The 16,696-nt window shown below is 46.6% G+C and overlaps 1 protein-coding gene across 3 annotated transcripts in view; it reads left to right on the forward strand.

The window, feature by feature from the left end:
• Positions 1-3,268: 3,268 nt before the first annotated feature.
• SYNPR (synaptoporin) overlaps positions 3,269-16,696 on the forward strand; it is a 100,318-nt gene continuing 86,890 nt past the window's right edge. The window contains exons 1-2 of one of the 3 annotated variants that reach the window (XM_083795488.1): positions 3,269-3,397; positions 11,057-11,122. In XM_083795488.1, the coding sequence (XP_083651614.1) occupies positions 3,284-3,397; positions 11,057-11,122 (180 nt within the window). In that variant the 5' untranslated portion in view covers positions 3,269-3,283. Of the gene's footprint in view, positions 3,398-10,859; positions 10,985-11,056; positions 11,123-16,696 lie in introns of those variants that run through there. The other 2 variants (XM_083795490.1, XM_083795489.1) reach the window with 2 other exon arrangements.

Consider the following 16,696-nt stretch of genomic DNA (forward strand, 5'->3'; position numbering starts at 1 on the left):
GCACACAATGGCTTTATGCGAGGGAAATGCCACTGATCTCAGAGGACTTGTTCCAGATTTAGCTCCGGGATCAGGAGAGCGGCTGCAGCTCAGCCTCGCGGGGGCAGCTGCTCCAGGCTGCCTGTCCCGAAGCCTCGAGCATCCTCCGGGCTGGCTCTGGGCACCGTGGAACAGGGCAGCCTGCTGGCATCATGCCTTGTGCTGCACTGAGCTGGAGGCCAGGATAGGGCCTTCTGTTAACTGAATGAACCATCCCCATCCCAGGGCAGGAATCTGGCCCGCTCCAGCTTCTTGACACACGTCCCAGCCTGGTGTTGGTGGCCAAATTATTAGCAGTGGTTTGAAAAGCATCCTCTGGAGCTCACATCCCAAACCCACTACAAACTTTAAAAACAGAGGTGGAAGAAAGCACCCTTCCTGCCCTGCTGGGTGCAGGCATGCAGCCCAGAAGTGGGGATGATCATTATTGTGTTGCCAGGCATGCCAAGGCCACATGTCAATAGAGCAAGTTTGGCTAAAGATATCCGCCATGACAAATTGCACAATAAAAACGAATTAATATTTATAAAATATTTAGGCGTTCCTGACTTTCACTTTGAACACAATTTTTTTTTTTGCAAACTCAGATTAACATGTAAATACGCATATAATTAGACCACTATTTGCAAAAATCTTTCCTGTCATTACAGAATACATGCAATTTTTCTTTTTGATGCATTTTCGGTAAGGGGTCTGATTGTTACTCATACTGAACGTGCTGTGCCAGCAAACCACACTTATTTTTAGGTCCTTTTTGAATTACTGAAAAGGTGTAACAAGGGCTTGATACAAATGAGGATTAGGAATGAAGTGTTGGTTTGCAAAATGGGATTATATCACTTCTGAATTACGAAAGACAAAAAATAGCTCAAATATCAGAGAAGCTACTCATTAAACTACAAAATTTATGATCCTTAACACTAAACTGCATTATTTAAAATGTCCATAGCCTGTCATTATTCCTTTTTTCTTCCTTTTTCTGTGATGTGGATGCTTTGCTTTATAAAGGAAAAATTATGATTTCCTCACAATGAACTGAGTCGCTCTAAAAGAATTAGTTGAAAGACAACTCAACAACCCCAAATCCCAGTGCATTCGTATTTGCACTAAACAGTGCTGAACAGACTTTGCATTAGATGTCCTGCTTGACAGTTGTGAAAAATCTTCCTAGGAGTCTACTTCCTCTTCTTGCTATGTGAAGATCATTTTCAATGCTATTAAGAGTTGTACCAAAAATAATTTATCCTTTAAAAACAGAAAGAACAGGAATCTATTTGTGTTTAGTCAGTGGCTAATTGTTTTCTTTATTTTGCTGCATGGTTGTTCATGGTAGTAAGGATTTCAACATAAAATGGAGCAAGTTGTTAAATCAACGTGCTTTGAAAGATATTTTAAAAAGCATTTTAACTGCTTGAACTGTATCTTTTTGCATATATCCAAATATTTCAATTGTTAGAAGTATTAATACAACAATGTAAAGGCTTTCTGGTCTTAGGTATTGCCTTGCTTTTAAAACAGTATGTCCCAATAATAAGACATTTAACATCAACAGGTGGTCTGTGTTAAATTCAGGAGGAGTAGGAGACCCAAGAGCCGTTTGCTTTATTTATATAGTATCCATATCCAGATTTTTAAAAACTCTGGTGTTATATTACCTATCCAAGGATGTACTTACACAGCTAAGGCCTCTTGGCCAAGGTGCTTGGGAATAGCTGTTCCTGGCAAAGGAATCAAGCTTGAGCCCTTAGCCTTCAGGGCTCTTGCACAGCCAGGGCATGCGGATGGGCACAATGCTCCCTCCCAGGGCTTTTTTTGCTTGGATAAGCAGCTAAGCTCTTGCACTCTCCTTTCTACACCTTTGCCTTTGATTTCACTTTTCTTGTTCTTGGGTGACAATAACATAACATGACATCCCAAATTAAATAGTGATACAAGCACTACATTATCCCCACTGAAAATACCACCCTTAAGAGGGTTCTTAACTGCATCTGCCTTTTCATGGCCACATCACATTGCTGGCTCATAGCTCTGCTCTGATGAATACCCAGACCTTGCCCTCCTTTTCACACATGCTGAGCTCCTTCCTTAAGGCCAGAACAGCTGGATTTTGTTCTCTGGTTGCACGCGTCCTTACAGCTTGCATCCCTATGCAGTGGCACTGCCAAAGCCACTGTTTCTATTCTATTAAGTGCTAGGACTGTCACCCACTAAGGCAGACACACAAATATATGTGTATGCACACATGCTCACAAAGGACTTCTCCACAGATCTCCAGGCTCATAAAGAAGCTCTAGTGTACACAGGTCATCGAAACAAACTCAAGGGACTTCATAAAGATCAGGCTGCTCTAGAAGTTGCTTCTGCCAAGGCAGATTCTGAGAAAATCAGTACAGTGCCACTACGTGACCTTTGCTGACAACAGCCTGGGGGGAAAGGAACCCTCTATTTTCTTCTCTGTCTGCCCAGTCCTCCTCAGGCCTACCAAATGCTCTCAGACAGCTGGAGCTCATCATTTCTCCTGGATAAGTTATTTCAGAAACTCGATCCTTTTTTTTTCCTCCATTCCCCAGACTGATTTTGTGAGAGCTACCATAGCCCCCAGCTCCTTCTGCACCTGAAGAAAAGTTCTTGCAAGATTTCAAATACTTCTGAAAACTGTAGCAGAAAGCATAGACAAAACCCCAAAATACAAAAGGGAGACAATAGGTGATAAAACTCAACGAAGAAGACAAAAACGATACTGCAGAACTCCCTTCTGCTGCTCTCTTCTTGTTTTAAAGGTCTCAAGATCTCTCTTATTTCTAAGAAAAATGAACTTCAGCAAGAAAAGAAGTTCTCTTAAGAAGTACGTAACTATAAAGAAGACTGAAACAAGAGATACTCTGCAGATCTTGCCATACTTTGGACTCACCTAGTGCTTTACTGTACTGCTGCTTCAGGACAAGCCTCACCTGCCTCTTCCTCCCTCTCCCCCCAAACCCTCAGCTCTATCAGGCAGAACTAGCCATTAGAGGGCTATACATAGCCTTCCTCACCCATCCCTAATTGACTTAATAATGCCTCTGGGAGGGATTAACTCAATAGAAGCCCACCCTAATTACAGCTACTTGATGTTCTTGCTCTGGGCTGTGTTCTTTTTCTTTTTAATTGATCTTCTGGATCTATTTTTTTTAATTTTTTTTTTCTGCTTTAGTTTTGTGTTTTAATTTGTATGCTAGTTCTTGTTAGTTAGCATCTCTTTACTATGTTTTTTGGTGTCAGTGTTTTTTTCCTGCTCTCTGTACTGCAGTGTTCTCTAGTGTTGCTTTTTTCCAACGAAGAATTGGTGGTGGGGTCTCTAAATACTTCAAAACAAAAGGTATGTACTTTGTTGTTCCAGGGACTTGGAGCTCTAGAAGGCTATTTTTAACTGTCCTGGAGAGCTAATTTATCCTGATGAGATCTGGGTATTGTTTAGTAAGGTTCCATTATCTATGAAGAAAGCAGGTGGCTTTCAGTGATGTTGTAGCTAGTCTCCTAGTGTAACAATAAAACTGAACGGGAGTGAGGTAGGTGTTGGCAAATGCTGGATAAGGAATCTCTTCCCTCCCTGGGAGAAAAAGCAAGGTAATACTGTGAAGAAAATTTATCAAGAAAGAAGACCTTAAATAGCTTCCTAAAGGCTAGAAGCGGGAGGTCTGTGGCAGAGCCAAGACTAGGCCTCAGCTTTGTTTGTTAGGCCTCAGCTTTGTTAGGGCTCAGCTTTTTAAGCTAGGTTATAGCAGGACCTGGAAGCCTTTTGTGGGGAGAGGAGGCTTTGGTGCTGCCCATCTCAGGGGCTGGGCAGAGCCAGCTCCACGCTGGGGTGCTGCACCCTGCAAGCGTCTTGTAAGGGACAGGGCTGCAAGGAATAGTGAACTCTAACAGACCTCAAAAATCTCGAGTTTCTTGGTCAGATCCTATATGATGAAACAAAATTTTGAAAAAAATGGCTTGGGAGGAGGGAACCGATCTTAATGTTTTCAACAGCTCTGGAGATAAGTCATGTTGGTTGCTGATGAACTGTAACATCTTTAGCCACATCGCAGACCTGAAGCAAATTCAGGTAAAGTGTAACATGAGAAAGGGATTTTGAGTTACTTTTTGGTGGTCAGCTATTGTTTTAAACAGTTTCCTTTATGATGGATAATTCTGTTTTGGGGTGCTAGAGGTAATCTGATTTCAGCATGTGAATGCAGGTTATTCATATTGTTAGCAAAAAATCCAGATAAATGTAGTAAAGCCCCTTATGAAAACCTGGAGGTTTGAAGCACTGTTACTTGCTCAGCCCCGGAGCCTGAGAAGGCAGTTGGAGAAGTGTAGTCAGCATGAGGAAAGCAAAGATACTGTGTGAATTGTCTGCAAGTAGCAATAGATGTGACATTAAGGGATGTTACAGGCAGTCCCTTGTTGAGATCTTTGGGATTTTACTTTCCCATAATTTGCACTTGTCCATTTTCTCTTTCTGATGCCCAAAAAGTGGGATAGAGAACTGCTCGCTTGAGTTTCTCGAAATCCCATTGCAGATTACAGGAATCGGCACCACGCTCAACTCTTCTATCCACCCACCAAGTACTAATGAGATTTCTCTTGCAAGAACATCCAAGTGGGTCACAGTCTTTAACGTCTGCCATGGCCAGGCTTTCACCGTTAAAATCCGCTGAGTATTTTAAGTTTATTTGTAATATCCTGCTTGCTGCTCTGACCTTGCTGGAGCTGCACAGCAGATGTTTTGCATCTCAGCTTGGGCTTGTCTGCAGCCCAGTGCTTGGGGCACCCTCTGGAAAGGATGATACAAGTTTGAACTTTCCCTGGAGAAGACTGAAATTTCCTCCCGTGCTTTGTCAAGCAGCAGGGTAAAAGGCAAGTAGCAGTTCTTAAGGAGAAGGAGATATTGCTGCTGTCTTGTTCCAGGCTTTGTGTGCACGGGGAGTTGCTTGGCATGCCTTGGAGAGCAGTGGTGTTTGAGAAATTTCCTCTTCTCTACTTTTTCTATGAGCTATCTTACACAGCCAACCATGAAAAATTCCTTCCAAATTCCAGAGCTGTTCTGGTGCGCATTTGGGGATTTTGGTGAGCTTGGTTTCCTTTTTTTCCACTTCTTTGCGTGATTTGCACCTGCTGTGCTGCCAAATTGCAGGGCTTTAAATCCCAGAGCAAGGGAGGCAAATAGATGCTCATCTAGAGAGGGAAGGAGAGGGGAAATACTTCTTGGGATACAGGTGTGCATGCAGTATACCCACCTCATCCTTTTCTGAGGATGTAAATGGTGTGTGTCTGCTTTACACCAGTACCCAAAGACAAAGTTTGTGGTATTTCTCATTCAAGCATCAATCCTAGAGCTGGCAAGGTGGTTGCTCTTGCTCTGGAGCCCTGTGCAGGGGTGTGGGGACAGGGCACGGACTCATCGCTTATGGGTCTGGGGCAGCTGAGGGCATTGTTTCCATCCAGGGCTCAGAGCAAGCCCCTTCCTCTGCAGTTACCCCAGTGCAGCTCTAGTTTCTGGAGCTGTACCTTGGAGCCAGCGCACTGACATTTTCCTTCTTTCTTTAAGAAAATGTAGCATTTAAACCTTTTCGTTGGTAAAGGACGCAATGGAAAAGTAGGTCGTATTTGAAGGATCCCAGCCCTGACAGCGTCCCTTTTAGAGCTCCAGACCCAGGTTTTTGGAGAGAGACAGAATCTGACTGCAGCAGTGCTCCTCACACTTGTCTCTGCTGTTTGTGTTCCTGTGTACAAATCATCCGAAAGATGCCCAGGATAAACTGCATTCCCGTGCTTTTAAGGGAAGGATTTTGTTGCCAGCAAAATAATTATGAATTGAAGCTGTCCCTGCTCAACTCCTCTGACACTCAGCTGGGTTTTACCAGGAAGCAGGGCTATTTTTCACTTTTAAATAGTCTAAGTTAAATTGGCTGGAACCTAATTACAGAATGCTTTTGATTAAAGTCAGACAATACACTCTGGAAGCAAGGATCAAAAATGACAAGACTTGATGTCAGTGAAGGATTAAGACAGAAAAGGAAAATGACTGATTAATTTTTTTAAATCAAACCAGAATTGCTTTGTACACTGAACAAAGGTTTCAGCGCAGTCGGACAAGCCTTTTGGACTCAGGAAAACTTGACTTTCAATTTCATCTCAAATGCACGTAACTGAAATCCAAAAAGACACCAAAGATGATTGGTACAGCCACTCTTAGAGATCAGGAGAAAAATAATTTTAAGTCTTGTGTGAGATCTAAGAACTGCATTAAGATAGTCTGACTTGTAGACATTAATACTTCTGGGTCAACATCAGCCATGCGGCTAAACATCTGCTGCTTGATTTAACCACCAAACCTTTATAAGGTGCTCTCTAATTATACGCATCCCACACTATGAAAATGACCCTGCTACCTGCTTAGAGAAATTGTGTTACTGGAAAAACAAATACTGATTTAACAAAACTAATTTTAAAGAAGAAAACACTTTTGTATCTTTAGCTTAATAGTGAACAATTTTCTCACTGCTCCATTTGAGTCCTGTAAACTTTGTATTGTATATGGCGATGTATTTAGGCATGTCTTTTCTGAGCTATTCTGCTCTGTAATGATCACACGGGGATTTCTGTTTGAGCTTTTTTTTAGGTTCTGAGGGTGGAATATTCTCCAGTACCATGGCCTTTTAATTCATTGACTTTAACGTGCTGGTAGGCATTGACGTCCCCACCTGGTGCTATTCTATGGAGATGAGGAAATTTGAGAAATGAAGCTCATGGGGAAACAAGTTTTCCTAGAGATTATATATATGCAGGAGTAAACACCTAGTATTTTTTCTTAGAGATTATTTATATGCAGGGACGGACACCTAGAATTTGGAAACAGACCAAGGGGGAGGCCTGAAGATGCTGGAAGATGGGCTAGAGGGAGATGTCTAGGGCAGAGATGTCTGCTGCTTTTCCCACTGTTCACCCATGTGTGGTTTCTGGTCACTTGGGAGGCAATTTTTGGCTATCCCATAGCCCTATATTTTATTGCCTAACTGTTAGAGTGGAGACATGAAATTAAATAAAACCATGAAATGACTGGCAATTCCCATTAGGATGGGAGAGTGGACCCCCCATTGCCAGGAAGAGGTTAAAAGCTCCCTGGTGCAAAACACAGCCGCAGGGAAAAATATTGTAACCTGCTCCAAGGGGCTGGTAGCTTTAAAAACAACAAAGATCCAAGAGGCAACTCTCCCTTCCTGGGGATAACGGGTTGTGAACAAATTTGATGGGGACCCCGAGAGGATGAAATGACCCTCCGGAGTGCGGATCTTGGGAAGAGTGACAGGTAGAGTGTGAGACTGAGGCCTGGCTGGAGCTGAGAAATCTGGCGTGCTAAGCACCATATGGTCCTCCTCGCGCCTGTGCGAGACCTCCTTTCCACACCCAACTGCTCACAAAAAAAATAGTGCTGGTGCTATCACCAGTTGCCTTCAATCCCTTCAAACGGGGTGACCCCACCGTCTGGCCTTCACTGCTGCAGCCTGGACGGGCCCACGGGCCGTAGGCTTTGTGCTCTTTCACTTACAAGGAGAAACGCAGTTTCATCTGGTTTTTTTAATAGGTTCTTGTTTTTTTATAGGTGTGTGCATATATGTGTGTGTGTGCTTTTAATGTCTGGTCTAGCAGAACCAGAGATCATTTCCCTGTTAGCAGACGGTTATAAGATTAAAACCAAAGATGTCCCAAGCAAAGGTAAATCCCCACTGTCTTACAGCATCTATCAGCCCTTTATGGCTCTTGCCACTGCCACCTGCAGCAGAGGCAGTGCCAGCTGATGTTGGCACCCCCCCCTCTCACAGTGGGCACTTTTTAGCTCCCATGGGCATCACTTAATCCTGAGCCATGGGGAATCTCTGAAAGGGAAGGGTGGGAGGCGCCTGTCTTTGGGCAGCACATGCATGGTGTGAGATCTTGTCCCTATAAAACACTTCTGCTCTCCCCATTTTTTCATTCATGCTGATTTCTAATTGCACCTTTTGCAGCAATTTTTGATCAATGCATGCCAAGCGCCGTCATCCAGGTGTGAAAGCAATGAGTATAATTTAGTAAAAGAAGTAGTCTTAGGGTGTAGGTTCTTGCTGTTTCTCAACTAATTGCAGACCTATCATGTCTGCTGGTTTGAACGTACATTTCAGTGTTTCATATTTTATCAAAAAAGTGTGGGTCTCTAAAAGTGTCATGTGCAGAGCAAGTTTTGTAGTGTGAGGCTCAAGAAGTGGCAAGGAGATGCTCTTCTAAGCTAACTGGGACTGCATGCAAAGAGCAGCTGTGAAAGCCAGAGAGACATGCTCTGCCATATCAAAGGACAGATGCTAATAGTCATCGGGAAGACTTACTAACCTCTAGAAGAAGTACCGAGTGTTGACTGTAAAATCAGGTTACTGCCACTCTTCTGCAAGGATTTCCAGCCAGGGGGGAGCTGAGGTGGGGGTGACTGAGCGCTGAACAGCACCAAGATGGAACTCAGCTGGGGTGGTGGAAAGGGGATGGAAAATGCAGCACAAGGGAGCTCCCATAGCCACTGCAAGCCGATGCTCACAGAGCTGGAGAGCAGCTGGGAAACCATTCTGTTTGTCAGCAGAGCCCATCCTGGTGGTGCTGAGGGTCTTCAGAATATCTGCTTTTGTGTGTCCGAGACTGACAGTTTCTGAAAACAGAAGCTCAAGTGCTCCTGAAAATCTCAGGATTATAAGAAAAGGTAGTTAATGAGAGAGTAGGTGAATTAGGCTTCCAGTTCTTCAGGGCACTCAATGGAAATTGAGCTTTCATTTCTACCAATAAAATTAAGGGGAAAAAAAATGCCCACCTCTCCCTGGTCTACTGCTCAGTTATAACTCTCCTAAATGTTTCAGTATTTTGCGTGGCTGCACTTTTTGGGCACTGGACTGGTTTCTGCCCCAGGTGTGGGAGCTGCAGGCAGGTGGCTCACAGGGACCTGGCCCTGGTTCTCTGCACCAGCGGGGGAAGCTGTGGCAGGAAGGCAGAGGGTGGCTGGTGTATTGCTGCCTGCTTGTGCCCTCTGGAGACCTAGGGATGCTCTGTCCCTTTGCCACAGCCAAGGAAGTCTGCCTCCCATAGCACCAGGCCACCTCCAGGCAGTTACTATGATAGCTGAGAAGTGTTTCGTATTCCCTAAAAAAGTTATTTTGTAATTTAAATAAAAAAGCTTCCATAATATTTCATAATCAAATTTTCTTTCCTATTTTTCTCCAAGAGCAGGAAGGAAGGAGGGTACAGGTGACAACGATTGTGTTTTTTTTCTTTTCCTTGAAAAAATGAAATGTAGTTGTAATTCTGACCCCAAGCCTATTTCTGATGGGGAAATAGTTTTAAAAAATAAAAGTTGGGCCCCCTCCCTTTGCTGTCATAAGATATGACTGGGTTCTTTACAGTTCCACAATTTTGACACAGAATCTTCTGCATCAAACTCCAGTTAAACTTTCAGAAATTCATTACCCCCACATGCCTCTTGTTTGCTCCTAGAGCACATACGGATTTTTTAACTGAACTTTATTCTGAACAGAGCTAATTAACTTAAACTCCTGCAGCTGGTTGGTTGCTTACAGAGAGAAATCTTCAGGTATTTTTGAGGCAGGTAGTGCTGTCCCTGACCTACTTAGGGCCCAAATCCTGTTAGAGCACTGGGGTCCTGGTGGCAGAGCTGTTTGTTGGGGTGGTGGCGAATTGAGTACGTAAGTGCTTGCAGAAGTGGGATCTAAATCTCGCTGGATACGTGCTGGAACACAGGGTGATGGGTTTGTGCCCTCAGTGCCGTCCTGAGCCCTTGCTGGGCAGGATCTGGCCCCATCACAAACCTCTCGTGGCGATGTTTTAAAGCCACAAGGAACTGGAAGCGCTGTCAGCACGCGAGGGCAAGGCAAGCACGGACCTATGCAGAGAACTGCTGCTCCTGCCAGGCTGTGCCGCCCAGGATATATTCTAATCACTGGGGTTACGTTGGGAAACGAGGCCAGCACGACGACAGCACACATGGAAAACGCTGCTCTGCTGTCAAGGAAATGCTACAAAAGCACGAGGGAGTGCACAGGGAGCGGGACAGCAGCGGGGCTGCCGCGGGGGGCCGGGGGCGGCAGGCAAGTTTGCCCGGGGAGATCAAGAGGGGAAAGAAGGACACAGCTGGCCCGGCTGCTGCTGCACAGATATGAGTAGCTTCTTGGCAGGTTTTTCTTTTCCTCTTTTTTTTTTTTTATTTTCCTTCTTTTCTTTTTTCTTTTTTTCTTTTTTTTTTTCTTTTTCCCCAACGTTTTCCTTCTGAAATAAAAATGTTTCAAAATTAAAACAACAAAAAATCTTTTTATTTTCTATAATCCTTTCCCCAACGTTTTCCTTTTGAAACAAAAGTGTCTAAAAATTAATATATATATATTTAATAATAATAATATAAGTGAGTGGTGGAGTGAGGGGCGAGCGCTGCACGCATCAGCCAGCGGGTGGAGGTCGGAGCGGTGCGGGGGGCGGGGGGAATCTTTTATTTATTTTTTTAACTCTTTTCCTGACCTTTTCCTTTTGAAATAACAATATTTAAAAATAATTATATATATGTTTTTAAAAAATGATAATAATAGCAATAAGTGAGTGGCGGAGTGAGGGGTGAGCGCTGCGCGCATCAGCCCGCGGGCGCCGGTCGGAGGGGTGCGGGGGGGCGCAGGGAGGTGCGGGGGGCTCGGGGCGGTGCGGGGGGCTCGGGGCGGTGCGGGGCGGTGCGGGGGGCTCGGGGCGGCTCCGCGGGGCGGTGCGGGGGGCTCGGGGCCCCGCCCGGCTGCTCCGCCCGGCGTGCGCGGGGGCAGCGGCGCGCAGCGCATCCCCGGCTGGCGGGCGGCTCCGCTCGGCTCCGCGGGGCTGCGGCGCCATGGAGGCGGTGGACCAGGTCCGCGGGGTGCGGTGCGGGGCCGGGTGGAGGGGCGGGGGGGTGCGGAGCGCGGGGCTGACCCCTTCTCTCTACCCGCAGCTCGCCTCCGCGGGGACTTTCCGCGTGGTGAAGGAGCCGCTCGCTTTCCTCAGGGTGCTCGAGTGGGTGAGTCCCGCGTGGGGAGGGATGGGGAGAGGTGCTTCGGTCGCGGGGGGGTCGCCGTGGTGGTGGGGGGGGGCTCGGGGGGGTGTCCCCAAGGTGCGCCCCGCGGAACAGGTGGGAGCCGGGCTGGGACGGGGGGTGCCGGGGCTGAGGATGGGGACCCGTCGTCCTGCGGTGGTGGGGTCGGTGGGACAGCTCTTTGGGGGGAGGGGGGGGGGGGGTTGTGGGTGCCTGTTATCCTTGTGCCGGGTGTAAACAAATTTTTAAGAAAACGGGGGAAAAAAAAAAAAATCCTCGTTATGCGTTGAGCAAACTTGTCTCTGGGCCGAGCGGGGAAGGAGGCAGATAATTGGTTTGCGGAACAATGTCACTGCTGGTTGCTCTGATGCTCATTCGTAGTGAAGTCTGCAGGTCAAATGACATTCATCGCCAGTAGGTCTGCGGGAGGAGAGAGCCTCCCCGAACGGAAAGTTCAGAACATGTCATGGAGGATTAATCACATTCCCCTAACGCCGACTGGCTGGGGAATTATGTAAGCCGCGTATTTTTGGGGGGCGCGTCCGCGCGCGGGTGCCTTTACCCGCACGTTGGCACCCGCTGCGCGCAGCCTGCCCGCGGGGTGCTGCTGAGGGGGAGTTTTGGCATGTGTGGGGGGCAGCTGCTCTCCCCGGAGCCAGCTGCTGGTCCCCGCACGCCGCCAGCAGCTCCTCTCCACGCTGAGAGCCCCAAAGCCCCGGGTCCCATTGCGCAGGGTGATGGGGATGTGGCGGTGCCGTGGGCTCGTGGTGGCCCTGCAGTGGGGTGACTTGTGCGTGGTGGCTACGGAGGGTGGACGAGGTCCCCAGAGCTCCTGCAAAGCCAGCTGGCGCTGCTGCTCCTGCCTCCAGGAGAAGTCGGGGTGCTGAGGGGCTGAGCACCAGACATGGTTCTGGGGGGCTTCAGCCACCCTGCAGCACACCCTGCAGCTCGCTGTGAAAGCAAACACGAAGCAGAACGGGGAGCAAAGCTTTTTTTTTGGCAAATAGCTGCTGGGAGCGCGGTGTCTTCAATATCTTCCCGCTGAAGCTGTGCTGGTGGTGGCTGGGCAGCGAGCGCTGGGGGGGCACAGCCTGAGCCCTGCCAGGAAACTGTCCCACCCCCCCCAGCACGTTGGCGTCTTTGAGACACTAAGTGGGAACTCTCAGGGCTCTTTTCTCGATGATTTCCTAGTTCTGTAACTTTTTCCAGCAGCTGAATATAAGCCTGCCTTTGTCATGGTTGAAAACTACATGTGAAACTCTTGTGGTTGCATGTCTGTAAACACACGCGTGTCTGTGTGGGAACAGCTCTGACACTGCTGGCGTGGATCAGTCCCTTGGGAACGAGGAAGGAGGATGCAGAGTGCATTACAACTTAAGATGGTCTCAGAAATTACTCTTTCCCCCCTTTTGAAATACATCTGTGAGTAGAATTAAGTGCATCTTAGTGCAAGGAGTGTGTAAGACTGTATCTAGTTATATACTCGGTAGGCTTTTTGGGTTACACAAATTCCAGTTCTCTTCACTTCCTCGTGCTGCTCCCATCATCCTTCTCCTCTAACCATGCCCACCGACTGCCATTCAACTCTCCCCACCATCTCTGGTCTCAAATAAGTGGCCATCTTTTCATCAAACTCCTTTCTTTTTAATTTTCAACCTAATTGCCATTTTAAACTTTAAAAAAGCTCCACCAGATTCTGTGGCAGCTTTTACATCCCCCCGCAGCCTTGCAGCCTTCAGTGCACTTGATCAGAACAGTCAAATTACACCGCTAATTGCTGAATTTACAGCTGTTTCATTTCGGGTGTTAAATGATGTGTGAGTGGGGTTTTTATGCAGAAAGTGCTGGTGACAGAGGAATTTATTAAACCTGCTCTTGTTAACGCTGATGAGTTTCTCGGAGGTTCGCAGTAATCACCTATCGGAAGGTGTGACCGGTGCCACGCGAGTGACGTGACAGCTGAATCATAACACAGCTTTACATGGAGTTTTGGGATCTGGGAAAGCAACAGCGAGTGATTGTAACATTGCCTTCTTCTGGCTTATTTACCATCTCAGAGGGAGGTGTTAACTCGTGCTTTTGGAAAACTTGCGCTTTTTTTATTCGCGTTTCCCAGAAAGCCAGGTTTTTGATTTCTAGTGTGAAATCAAGCAGGTAGGACCCAGGAGTGGGGAAAGGCCTTTCGACGGTCTAAGAAGGAGGAAAACTGGCACTTCTCCCCTCTTTGTGTGCTGTAGCCCCCGTGCTACTCGTGGCACCTCTGAACACCTCGCACCTGGGTCCTAGGTCGCATTTGGGGAGAAGCAAAGCTCACGGCCCAGCTGGAGACGCACTGATGCCGGGCGTTGGGTCATGGCACGGGGAGGGTTACAGCACAGGTGGCAGGGCTCCTCGGACTTCCTTGATGATTTCTTGGGTCTTCCTCGGAAAGGCTGGCGGCCTGGAGGTGGTGTGGACCAAAAATGTCCTCAGCTGGTCCAAGCAGTCCCATCTTGAACGTGTGCTTTAGGGCAATTTGGGTAGGCCCATGGAGGAAGTGGCTCAGGGGGTCCACGTGTCTTGTTATTAAACCTCTCATACGCCAACTCCAGGAGCACCATTGTACAAGCAAGTGCAAATATTTGCAGATCTGGAGACAACTGGGGTGGCTGTAGGCTCCTCAGGTGTGGAAGCATGACTGCTGCAGGAGCAATCTGTTGGTGTGCGAGTTGCAGCTTCCGTGCAGTCATGGACCGGTGTCTTGAGGAGCAGGGACTTGGTCAGGCCTTTGTCAGACTTCTGTTCTGATTATCACCCAGAGAGAAGATGCTGAAACAGGGCTGAGTCTTCTGAATATTCATGGTATGGTAATATGTTTACATTTGTATTTCTCATGTACATTGTAATCGTATTTCCAGCCAAGAAATTGCATTTAGAAGCCGTGTAGAGACAATGTTGGCTCAGGCCCAGGAAAGGTTAAAAGAAAAAAAAAAGGGGGGGGGACTTGTAAGAGTTAAGCCTCAGAGTTGCATTTGTTTTTAAAATCCAGAGCTCTACCATGGTAATAGTGTACTTACAGCATACAGATCACAGTTCTGGAGTTGGAAAATTGCACACAGCTGTACAAGATAGGCTCAGGGTGTTTCCAGTTTTGAGTCAACTCTTGCTTCATGGCACGTGTTGGGGGCAGGAGAAAACAGTTTAAGAGCCAAATTTATTCTTCCTCCCCATCGTTTCCTTGTCTCACATGAAGACCCATGGAATAACAGACAAGGATATACTGCTGAGTTTATTTCATGGCTATCTGCTGTGGCACTACAGTCCTTTGCGACCAGTTGCAGTGCCACAGACACTATTAAAGCTCCACTTGAGAAATGACTCCCCTATATGTGTACCTGACAGTAATGAGAAAGGAAAGATGAAAGAGAAGAAATATGTTCATCTCCCTGGATTAATTTCCATCTAGTAGATATCTGGATGTGCTTAGGTTGCTTTTATTGGGTCCGTGAAAAGTAAGTAAGAAAAGCAAGTTTATCGAGTGTGTTATATTTATCCCACAGTTGTTGCCTCTCTGGAGCCCTACAAAAGCAAATCAGCTGAAAAGCAGGGCGTTGTGCATCTGCAATGTGACGTCTATATGACGTACTTCTTATAGATTCATGGGGTTACCTGCAAAAAAATTTTTTTGTAAATATGGATACTTTCAATCATTAGGCTGAGGTTTTTAAGGACTTTGCTTCACAGTGACTTGCCACAAACAACTCCATTCCTGTGGATGCAAAACAGCCCGGCATTTGTCCAGTGACCACATAAAACACCAGGAGCTGCGGTGATGTCCGTAATGCATTTCCCTGTAATCCTTGACAAGTAGCAGAGGTGCAGAGCCTGCACTGCTCTGCAAGTGGAGGGGCACTGGCATAGCCCTGGTGGCTCTGCAGGTGCTTTACAGCTCATCACAAGCTCCTTGCTCTGGGCAGGAGCTGACCACCGCCAGCCTGGAGCCCTGCCCAGGCATGGGCACAGCTGAGGGGGTATTTGGGGCACAAAGACCATACAAGGAGCTCTGTCTAATCCAGCGCTGCTTTTATTGGGGCAAATGGGAGACATTTGTGTTGCAGGACAAACCCTATGGATGCATTCACAAGACTGAGTCATGCGCGCCCTCTGCTCTGGTTGCTTACAGGACTGTCCTTCTGCTGCACCCCTTTCACATCGGTGTGTATGTACCTGGGAGCAGTTTTATATCCATGGTTTTCATCTACCGGTGGTGTAGCAGTCTGAAAAACACTGCTGGGGCTTTTCTTCATAGGTCAAGTTGGATGTGGACATTAAGCAGTTTAACAAACCCGAATCTGTGCGAGGAGTTGTTTCAATTCTTGCTTTGTGCAGAAAAAAAAAATACATTCCAGTCTTTGCATGACTGTAGGTACTCACCACACATGATTCTTCATGGGATGTACCAAAGGTTTTCAAAGCATTGCCTGGCATTTGGACAACAAATCCCCATTCAGCTCTGATGGAAACCAGACAAGTGAAATGCCAATGTGGTTTCAAAACTCTGTGTGTACATGGACCAAGCTGACCTGGCTTTGCTTCCTTGCCTTTGCGATGAGATCACTTGACTTGGGAGATGGGAAGAAGGTCAGGCTGTTATCATCTTGGCAAGAGTCAAGCTCGCTTTGTTTGTACTGCCTCTGAAAGGTTAGCACCCTTGCCTTGCAAACAGATGCGTACTTGGAAGGCAGAGGGTCTCTCAGTCTTGAAAGATGGATAATAAGTCTTGTCTTTTGTTCTACTGCTGATTGCTCGTCTGGCCGTGGAGCGCTTTTGTTGGATTATATTTGCATGCATATGAATGGACTGAAGTAGGTGCATGCTTCCAAGTGTGTCCTGGAAAAACCTGGAGATCTTGGTGATGAAAGTGAATGGGGGGGAACAAGGTGACTCCTGCACAAGGCATTCATGATTAGTAATTTGCTCTGTAAAGTGTGCTATGGGCCTAAGATATATTAAAGCTGTTTGAGCCTCTTCATCAAATTTGCTTGTGCTTGCTTGGTTTTTGCTCAACCAGAAGGCTGCTCTCTGGCACGGGCAGAGAGTGATCCGTGAGGAGTACTGTCGGTGATGGAGCGGGGCAATCCTGCTAGAGCCTAATGCTCCTTGTAGATGCAAGGCTGGAAGGTTGGAGTGTTTGATCTTCCCCGCCCTTGTTTTAAGAGAAAAGACTTGATAACAATAATATCTTTTTATTGTTGAAAATTTGATGTTGCTTATGCTCATGCAACACCAGGACCAGACTGTGCATTCTGTATTGGGTCTGTCCATCTCCATGTATAGGATACACAAAAATATTAAATAAATAAAAAAGATTGGTTTTTGAAAGTCTTCCTTGAAAAGCAGGTTGTTTTTGCAAACCTGGCCCAGTTCCTATCTCACAGACCTTGTATGTAGTGTCAGATCAATAAAATGTGCTACTTAATCAAAAAACTGTAAATCCATTTCTATGGTATTTTAACGTCAGAAAGGTAATTACTGTGTAACTAACCCTTCTCTGTTAAGCTGTCATTAATTGGATGATTT

The sequence above is a fragment of the Anser anser genome (genome assembly GCF_964211835.1).
Source record: "Anser anser genome assembly, chromosome: 12".
NCBI classification, from domain to species: domain Eukaryota; kingdom Metazoa; phylum Chordata; class Aves; order Anseriformes; family Anatidae; genus Anser; species Anser anser.